The sequence below is a fragment of the Dermacentor variabilis genome, chromosome 7, assembly GCF_050947875.1.
Source record: "Dermacentor variabilis isolate Ectoservices chromosome 7, ASM5094787v1, whole genome shotgun sequence".
Lineage (NCBI taxonomy): Eukaryota > Metazoa > Arthropoda > Arachnida > Ixodida > Ixodidae > Dermacentor > Dermacentor variabilis.
The window spans coordinates 133842618-133853271 of record NC_134574.1 but is presented as its reverse complement, the minus strand read 5'-3'; the positions used below and the strand labels follow the sequence as shown (position 1 = coordinate 133853271).

The 10654-nt window shown below is 44.1% G+C and overlaps 1 protein-coding gene across 2 annotated transcripts in view; it reads right to left on the bottom strand.

The window, feature by feature from the left end:
- Window positions 1–459: 459 nt before the first annotated feature.
- Window positions 460–10654, bottom strand: part of LOC142587142 (papilin-like) — a 31339-nt gene continuing 21144 nt past the window's right edge. The window contains exons 3-5 of one of the 2 annotated variants that reach the window (XR_012829368.1): window positions 7987–8145; window positions 3528–3627; window positions 460–624 (exon numbers count right to left, since the gene is read on the bottom strand). Coding sequence is in view for 1 of the 2 variants with exons in the window: in XM_075698030.1 (XP_075554145.1) it covers window positions 551–624; window positions 7987–8145 (233 nt within the window). In the remaining variant the exon portion in view is untranslated. The remainder of the gene's footprint in view (window positions 625–3527; window positions 3628–7986; window positions 8146–10654) is intronic. The other variant, XM_075698030.1, reaches the window with a different exon arrangement.

Below are 10654 nucleotides of genomic sequence, written 5' to 3'. Positions count from 1 at the left end.
ATACACGCTACTGAATTATTTTGACGAAGTTATGTGTCTTTGTTAAGCAAACAAATGTCTACGTCGTTCTTCATTACGGCGGTGTAAGCTACTTTTTGCAAGCAACGAATGTGTAGTTAGATGGAAGGATAAAATCACTGTGAGAATTCTTTCTTGGAGTGAGTTCGAGCGTATGACTTTGCGAGCAGCCGCGCAGCATTAAAAATTGTCTGAAATAATTCGAAGAGGAAGGTAACATCTGCACATTTGGTCTTTATAACGTCTTCAGTAATAACATCTTCAGTGCTGCAACTACGTATGTACTATCTCATTTCAGATAGCTGAACTAAGCTGCAACTGTCATAAGAAAATGTGCGTAGTAAATATTTACAAGTAGGCTATTGAACTGATTGTGGCATGCTGTCAAAAAAAAATTAAGACAAACAAAACACAACATGCTGCTCCGTGTAGGTTCCTGAATGGATGAGTTGTGTTTTTACAGTTTTATTGTAGTTTTGAGATGAGAAATAGCAGTAAAGAGCACCTCTTCCAATGTATTTTGAACATGCTGTCAGTAGATCCATAAAAAAGCCCATCCGAGACAGATCCGTCGATACACGTCAGGAGTAGTAAATGGTGCAAAATCTGCGAAAATGAAACGAAAAAAATCACGCTGCTTAATCAGTGGAATAAACAACTGCCTACGAACTAACTAACGTGGTTCCACTGGAAAGGCAATGCACAAATATGAAAGTGCGTTTTCGCCATCTATTATCCTCTACGGATGCAGCGAATTTTTCATTTGGTGTGTGAAATCAATGAGGAAAATTACTATCTTAACCTTCCAGAAGAAGCGTGTATAGCAGTTATGAAAGAATCACAACAATGTACAGTGTGCACTTGAACGCGGGCGTGGCACCGAACACTATGTTGATTATGTTCCCTTGCCCTAAAAAATCAAACGCTTCTCTTTATTGCTTTATAGAATGGTGAAGTTGATGCTTCTAACATTCAAAATGTTGTCTTCACTAGCGCATATTTCTTGTCAGTGCATTACCAGGGTGAAATGTGCGTTGCAAGTGGTGAACATGTGAGCCGCTTGACACTACCACAAATATTGTTTTGTCCATTGCTGGAAGCACTGTAGCACAGCGTTATTTGATTCAAATTAAGTTCTTCCGCATTTGCGCAATAACGGTAGCAGTAGAAAATTTATGCACAAATATTTAGAGTTAAAGGTAAAAATATTATTTTGTGACGAGGTTAAGACTTTATATGGGGGTACGTGGAATGGTAAGGTTTTTGCGTGTGTGTGTAATGAAAGCATGTATGTGTACAACCATGGTAAAAGTAGTCATGTCTTATGCTGGACACAGTATTCCAACACGGAAACTTCTGTTCTAAAGTTTTAGGGCCTTTGGTCCACATGAATCCATTTTGAAAATTCATGCTCCCAGCAGACATGTCTCTTTGAACTGCTACTGATAACTTCAAGACTCTATATGCACGTTTTTTGTCACCTTACATCTGCATTTGCATCCTATACAATTATCTACGCTAAGATCTGCACCCTCTCACCGCTGTCAGCATTCCTGACTCTCACTCTGCCTCAATCATATAAATGTGAAGTGGGTTACAGCCAGCAGCTGCACATTTCTTTATCTAAACTAGAAAGAAAAATTCAATTTCGAACAAACAGTACTAATCCTAGATGCATTGTGTTGGCAGAACTATGTGATGATCTCGTGCAAATTTAAGGAATTAAGAACGCATATTTTAGACCTATTGCAAGGAACAAGGAAAACTGAGTAAAAGCACCATTATGTGGTACATAGTCAAATTGAAGCTGTTCACTGAATGCGTGAAAAATAGTGTTAAGACATTTGTTATGGAAACATTACTTGCAAATATCAAAAGCGAATATTCAGCACGCACTTCCTCGCAGATGCTTTTGTGCTGTTCAGGAATGACCTGATAGTTACAAGAAAAAAATATGAATGCTTGAATTCACAATGCCTAAGGTCAGTTAATGATTACATTCACCAAATCTAGTTCAGCGGTTCGATAATAAAACAAAAACATTTTCTGATTGACAGGCGGCGTCTTGAAATTATGCCAAAAAAACATTTATCACGCAATGCAGAAACAGGTGTTGTGGGTAGAGAAAGGCCGTTTCTAGGCTAAAGGAAATCACGTAGAACACGTACGGCACGTATTCCCAAATAATGAGTTGCCGAATCCGGTTAAATTTAAGCAAGTTGGTGCCTATGCAAAAGCAAAATCTGTGAGCAGAATTAAGGGACACATGAGAAAAGACCGGTTGATAAAGAGTCTTTTATCTCGTCCTTAGCTTACGCTCTGTGTACCCGGATTCTGCTGCAATATTTTTTGTCATGACATAGCTTAGTAAGAATATTCTTGAAAATAAATGTATACAATTGGTACATTCTCGCAGCACCTAAAAATTACGTTAAAAGTGAAGGTATATCTACTAAACGAGTAGCGTTCATAGTTACCGAACACTTGGCATGAGCTAGCTGTCACTTCTGCTCCGTTGTTTGCTGTACCTGGCCTTCTACAAGTCTATTCCATTTTTTGTTGCCAGTATCATCAATAGTAAAGCGAAAAAGGTGTTCGAAATTGTCTGGTTGCCTTCAGTACGTACAAAGCCTATACCAGGTGCTTTGCCGCAGGGTCAGTTCAAATGCACAATGACATAGCTCTAAGCTATCCATATCTACTAGTATAGCCCGCACTCAGTCAGCCTGGTTTTCAGAGTGACGGTAGTGTTCTCATTGTGTGTTATCAAACATTGATGACGTGAATCAGTGGCGAAGTACATTAGGAGCGGTGGTGTCCATATACCCGCGGTAATATGTATACCCATTTCCATCTCCACGAAAAGGCTATTCTAAGCCGCTGGCAATCATGGCAATACTGAGCAAATCATTGTCGTTGAGCCTGAGTAGATATCCCTCCTAGAGCAAAATTTTTCGACATTGAGATGGCTCATTTTTCCAACAGAAGTTGCACTTGTTTAATCCCCTAAACACAATGAGATTGACCTCAAGGTACGTAAGAAGTGTCCGTCAGGCGTTTCTGATCTCCGATCTCTTCAACACGCGGAATTTTGACGAAGCTCAGAAATTGTTAACTCGGCATCATCATCAAGAATGCGAAGATGACCTGCTTGCAGAAGCAACGCAGCAATCATGTGCCTGACAGGCAAAAAAAAATAAGATGCGAAATGTTGTTACAGATTTTGAGCGCTTCCAGCTGTCCATCGACGCAAAGTAGATCCTCGACATGAAGGAACGAGGACACGCTACATGTTGGTGACGTCGATAGCAGCACTTCCATTTCTTGATAACATTTCTTGATAACATAACCTAATGCAGACGGTCACGCTTGGCCTGCTGTCGCTATAAAGTCGAACGAGGTCTACTTCTGAAAGGGCACCTTCGCGCCACGTTGTTGACAAAGTGCTGTATGTGCGCGGTCACTCGTATAAGTCAACTTAGTGAGTTCAAGCCTTTCGCATTCATTACCTCATTCGACGAAGAGCTGGTTTGTGGACAAGGCACCTTCAAGGTTTGTCTAGCAGCTGAGCTGTTCTGCTTTGTTTTTTTTGCTTAGCAGGTCGTTGTCCTGAAAACATGGAACGTGTTTTGGCATTAAAAGCCAGGAATGTCCATGCCACCACATGGCTGAAGCCAATAACTCTTCAGGTGATACGTACGCGTGTTAGAATATTGGTGGTGGGGTCACTTTTGCTGCAGTACGTGTTGCCACTGACCAGTGTTGATTATGCGATAACTATCTGTCAAACAGCTGTTCACGAAAATATAAAAATTACGTGCGTCGTTTGTATCAAATGAAGAGCGATAAGACAGCTAGTCCAGAAAGTATTAGCCGCTGTTTAGAAACGTCCTACATTCCTTACTTTAACAAAAAATACTGCTCCAAATCACAGGTGATAAGTTGCAGGCGGGGAAATGAAACCATCCTGAATGAAGTAATCTGGATCCTACTCATAAGTAACAGTGTGACGCAGTCTGGAGAAAATGCTCGCATGGAGGTTCAGACTGGCATTACCAAAAGTTTGCAGTTCTAATCTTACTCGTTCGCGCTTTGGTAACAGTCAGGGGAGTCTACCCAGACCAATAAATCTGCGTGTTCGTACCTAGTCCAGCGGTTAAAGCAAAGGTACTTGACAACAAGCAAAATGCTTAAGGTGGCTACGTTGTAACTTCTTTCACATGAGACGATGTGAGACAATAGGGTTCCACATTGCGCGACTAAAGCAGCAGCGCGAATCGTTCTCTGTGGTGCGTTCCTCGTATGCTGAAATGTTAGGGGCGCATTCTCTGATGATTCGAACGCTGCTGATGCCTGTAGCTGAGTAGATTCTGTCGCTGCTAGTAGTGGCGTCCATCGAATGCTAGCTGCTTGTCGTGGTATTATGTTCTTCTCGCCCGCTTTCATAGTCAGTTGGCTGGCGCGCGAAGATGATGGCTCTAGCTTACTTTCTTTTCGCACATGAATTTGTGTTTGCAGAAAACAAGAAAATGAATTTTGGTTGACACATTCTCCCTTCAGGTGCTGATGGATTCTGTGATTTGTCTTTTAAGCCCCGTTTGACATCTGTCGGCGGAAAAGTTGCTCCGGAATTCATCTCACGCGGAATGTCACTTTAATTGCAATTAGCTTTTAAGCTATGAACTGACCCACCGTTATCACACCGCTGAAACGCGTCATATATCAGGCGCGTATACAGCTGGCTGAAGTCTTCATCTTCCAACTCCCACTGCTGCTTGTGGCAGAGGCAAGCTTGGCCAATGTTGGCTTAGTACAGCTGAGGAGCATCTGTTAGATTACGTCTGGGGCACAGTAGGTGAATGTGATGTGTAATGCTAGTCCCTATAACGCCCACAGTAATATTTTTCTTTGAGCCACCACAAGTTAGTGTCAAAAAGGTTTATTGAAGACCAGTACATACCCAGTTTCACCTACCCGGTGACCCAAGTTGGCGGCGAATATCTTTACTGAGGAGCAGTGCATACTAAGTTTCACACCTCTTCAACAATCTGGCGGTAAAGAGGTTTATTGAAGAACGGTAGAATCACCGTGTTACCTATCCACTGGCCGAAATGGTCTGACAGTTTGTTTCAAACAAGGCCCCCTGAGCAGCCAGGTGATCTATCCATTGCACCACGCACTACCCAGTGAGCAAATTTGGCGGGTGAAAGATACACGAAGTAAGTATAGTAGATTTATCGGCCCTATAAGCTTGCGAACGTTCGCTTACCAACTAAACTTACCAACTGTGCACGCTGTCAGCGTGCACAGGCAAACATGAACGAATCACACTCGTTGACAGTGGATACTCGGTGTCAATGCGCTGGCGGGAAGGAGGGTGGCAGCAGTAGCGAGGCAGCAGCAGCGAGCGAAGTGACCTTCGTGCTGTCTATCACTTCAACGCATTCTTAGCGGCAAGAATGTAGCACATTGACGTAAGCAGTCGCCCCACCTGGAATGTGTAGACTCTGCACACAACACAGATGGAGTTTAAGATAGGGCACGCGCAGCCCTGCAATACGCAGTTGGGGCCAGCACACAATGCTCCCCCTTCCTCCCATCCCCCTGGCGGTACGCGCGCGACAGAAGATGGTATGTTTCGACCATACATTCAACATTGCCCGCGCGACATTGAGCCATGATCCTTGACTCCTCTCGCACACTTTCACTCCCACATACTGCATACGGTGCACGCCTACGCTATTATGGGCCTGGCACTTTATGCATAACGTCACGAATTTCCGCGAAGGCAAAAATGAGCTTTGCGTGCGCACATAATTGCTCCCGAAAAAATACCGCAGGAAAGGTAGCCACATTAGAATTGTCACTGTCTCCATAAAACAAGCACTTCTTGAAGACTCGATGAATTAACAGAGTATAGTGGTCCTGTGGTACGCGCAGGTTTTTGTGCGTAATTAGGTGGAACATCACTGTGTCATACAACAGGCGAAGCTTTTCAATGTACTACGAAGTTTACACGGCCGATAACGCCAGGAGCCCATTGGTGTAATTTCTAACGAGATCTTCTTATCGACCAAAGCGGAATCTTGATATACTGATTGTTATCTCCTTGTGCTCGTTTGCCAGCTTCATGCTTTCAACTTCTAGTATATATCGTTTCTTTTCTTTACGGCTGGTTGCTCAGAGTATTTGTAAGTCGCATTGGAACTCTTGCACTGACGCAGATATATCAATGGCAACATGGGCGCCTGAACATGCGAGAATGCGGTTGAAGGACGACGTGGCACACCAACCTGGGTTTGCGACGCAGATGCCTGACTGTTGCTGCTATGAGTGGTTACTGTCTGTATGTTGGGCTCTTTGCACGTAGGTGCAAAACACTGACCATAATGCACTTTGCACTGGCCATAATAGAACGTTCCTACTGCTCAAGGACAAACCGGGAATCCAAAATTATATTGAGGATCTTATCGTTATTGTAAAGGAACTATTTTGAAGTTCTTAGTCCACAGGGTCGTTTTAAGTTAGCGCGAGTATTTCTCAGTTCAGTGGGCGTATCTTAGCTTTCTTGCATGTATAGTGGTGTGGTGCAGGTGACCTTACACGCTTTATAATTGTAGTTCTGCGGTATCTTAAACTCCCGACACTTCGACGCACTTTCCAAAGCTTTCCGTCACTCGTTGTAATCGACTGAGTTTGAATGCGTCAAATAATAGCACCAAAATATAATGAAACGGCAGCTCTGTGCGGATATCGCAAAAAGCGTTTTGCTCTTATAGGGCTTCATAGAACCCGATCCCTCTCTGTCACCTCCTACCTCGCGTCTCGATCAACCGCTCGCTCGTGTATTTATATTAAGTAATAAAGCAGCTTTAGAAATTAGGACCTTGTGAAGAGCTATGAAAGAAAGAACTACGCGCTAGGTCGAAAGGTAGCTGACGGTATAGATTTGAGATTGGGGCATATACCTGATGTTCTGTTTCACAATTAAAGAAACAAAAACGAAGTTCAGCATGGCAACTAATTATCAAAAGGGATGTTGTGGCGGCATATGAAAGCACTGAAATGATCGCTAAGGGAAAGCAACACGTTGTACGTGCGATGGGGGCAGGAGGCTTTGGACACCATTGGGGTGCGCCATCAATATGGAAATATGCGCTCATTTATAAGTATTCTCTGATTAAGCAACGTGCTGGTAATCGAAGGTGATACGGAGGTTTGTGGTGGGTGATACGGAACCTATTGTTTACAAACAATTTGAAGGAGTAAAAACGACAACACAATGCCCTGCACCGCAGTTTCTGCCTTCGTTGTGTCCTCGTTCTTTTGCCGATCGCCTACAACAGATAAAACGAATATGATATGTGCATTACAGATGATGTAACACTGTTGCTATGTTTTTACAACGGGCAATATTGGCGGGAGTGGTTGCGGATAGAAGCCGACGCACCTATTTTTAGCTTATGCACCGCTCCGGGTGCAGGCAGTTTAATCATGACTGGTTATCTGTAACTGTAACACTGCTTCTACCGAATAAACATGAAGAATAAACCGACCCTAGAACAAATTGCGTAGAACAGATTGGTTAAATTTTTTTGCTCATGTTAATTATAGCAAGCAGTGTTGCATTTACTCTGCAGAATTATCTTTTGTTATCTGCACAAGTATGAGTCACGATGTGCTCGTATGCCTGGGATCCTACTTGAAGTAGCCTATGCTTTGATTTTCAAGAATAAACAGTTTGCAGTCTGCGCTCGTGGTCTGCCGTGTGTTTCGTTCGCTTGTCCTCGTTTGTTAGCGCAGTTTTAAAGTCACTTCCCAGAGTGTTGCTTGCCATTTTTAGAATAGGGACTGTAGCTTCAGAATAGGTCAGTATGACAGGCTTCTGCAGAAATATTACGGAAAAGTGAGCATATGTGGCGGGGACGTGCACGCATGAAGACGAGGAATAAATAAGAATAAGCTCACCTTTGCAACTTTTGAGACAGGCTACACAGTTTGGAAGTTCTGGGTCGTCTTCCCTTGCACCAGCAGGTAATAGCGGGCATGTCTTGTTTATGTATTTGCAATGCCATTCTCTGGCATCTTCTTCATGTAACATGTAAATCGTGGCAGATACACTGTCATCTAAAAGATTCAACGGCATATTGCAGTATTTTTCCAGTTATATCATTCATTTCACTCCCCAGTCAATGCATCGGCATAACTAAATAAAGTGCACAACAAACATTTAGCAATGCGCGGTAGTTTTGAGTGGTATGATTAAAAAGAACGTGCGCCTCCGACCTACGTTTAACCGATGCGCTTTGATTCGCTGACGCTTGGCAGCCGATCTATGAAACAGCATCATACTTAAACAATTTAAACAGAGCCGCTGTTTAAAAGCAAAAGCCAAGTTAGAAAAAAAAGAAACTCTGCTTGGTTTCTTCATGTCACCCCCGGTGTGGCCACGTCACGAAGTGGAAGCATGGTGTACTGTGAGTGTATGGCGTGCTCGAACAATGGCTTAGTACAAATTGCTGGGAAATAAAATTGCTGGACAATAGCTTTTTACTTGCTTGAATATTTGATGTGCCCGGATACCCCAAAATCCTTTCAGTTGTAAGTTTCGCATAAAACAACCTTTGAAGACCTGAAATTAGTGAAGTGTTCTATAAGGGCATTGTGATGATGACTACGTCCATTTTTGAAATTTTTAGTAACTAAAGGTTGTTAAAGCGGTGCTCCGACATCCACTCTACCGCCAAGGGTTTTATTTTCCTTAGTGTATACGGACACAACACAGGAAGCAAGGTTATGAAAAGATAGGATTGTAAGCGAGACGAGCACCCATTTTGCTACCCTGCAGTGTCAGCGGTTATAGGAAGAGGAAAAGAGGGAGCGAGTGACCACTACCTGCATGTGAGAGACAAGAGAAAGTAGATACCTTCGTCATTTACGCTCACCAAAAAATATGCCTTGTCACTGCTGTTTCAATATGCCTGCGACGCCAGGCTCCAGTTCTCCGCGAAGCACGCGCCAAGTGGCGTCTAATGGCACCGGCGCACCTGTGTGAAGCTCCTTAACTACATTATCTTATTCAGGCCCAACTGCCTGTGGCATAGTTGATTAGGATACCTGGACCTCAAGCGAAAATATATGGTGCGATGCAGTTTCGCTAGGTTGATTATCTGGCGGAATTTTCTTGTGATGAATAATAAAGCAGGAAACATTTCTAACGGAGGGTTCCGGAGAAAGCATTTTAAATCACGTAAGTGGCGTTTCAAGCGCTCAGGAAAGTGTATGTGTCGGTAGAAACGTGAGTTTCCCTCTGCTACCACCACTACATCTATTCCTCTTTCAAAAGCTAAGAGTATGTTGTTTATTTGGCTGTGTGTGGCGAGTCTACTGTTACGGCTCCTCGTTCTGCGTGCAGCCAGGGTCACCCATGCTACGGAGCTCTTGCGATCAGTAGCAGGGTATCTTCCCTGCTGACGTCACGGCGCCTTTGTTGACGTCGTCACGGAGGAGACTGAGAGAGAGGTTCAGGACGGAAAAAAAGGTGTCCGATAATTACGATACTTCCGAATGCGAAATTCGAGCGCAGCTCGATACGTGTTTTGATTTCGCGATACGTTGAAGCAAAGAATTTGAGAACACAATCACCGCACCGACTGGCAGTGGGCTAGTGCCGTCAGCGCCTATGCAGGGGGAGGGGCAGTATGGGAACGCTGGAATGATGAGTGGCATTGGAGCCAACCTTGGAAGAAGAGGACGAGGACGAACGCCCGAGCTGTGGCACGAGCGTGTTGGCACGATTACGCTGACGGACGTTGAAGCTCAACCCAGTAACGACCGCATAAGAGCTGCGCTCTAAAATGCGGCATAGCATAGTATAAAATACTTACCCTGGCTGGACATGAAGTGTCAGCCCACTGCATAGCTAAAGGCTGAGCAGCAATGGTCATTTTCATTAATGCATTCCAACGATTCGTAATACTGGAAAACATCGGAAAATTATCCAGAAGCCTAAAGTCCAAAATTTTAAAAAGAGGACATGTTAAACGCCGAGATAGTCGCATAAAGACAGTAAGCTTTTCCCTCAATGATGGCCACAAGAAACGGTCGCATTCATGTCCACCAACTGAATGAGCACAGCATGAAAGTGGTGCAAAATTTGAAGGTGAACACCCTGCTTAATCTCCCTCCTGTCATTCACGGAAGAAGGAGAAAGAAATTGTCAGCCTTAAAGTCGAAGAAAACATTTCGTTGAAAGAAGGGTGCAAGCCACCTCTATTGTACAGGGGCCTACATTTTTCAAAGTAGCATGGCAGGGGCAACTGCCACAACGGTTCTCGGTGGCCGTTAGGACTACCCAGAGTGGACCGGCTGCGTCGCCGCTCGTGCCGACTACGGTATCACCTAGTGCTGTTCCGCCATCCAACAAGAGCCAGTAGCCCTCCGGGTCTGCGGTGTCTAGGAAATAAAGGCCTCAGCTCGCGCAGAGAAGCCCGAAACACCCGCCAGCGGACACCGCGAGCTGGCATCGAGCGACTCGATGGAGGCGATGGATATATCTAAAAATGCATGAGCATCCCAGACGCAGAAGGATCAGCGCAGCTCTCGGGAGTATGCCAAAAAAAAAAAGACAAAACCT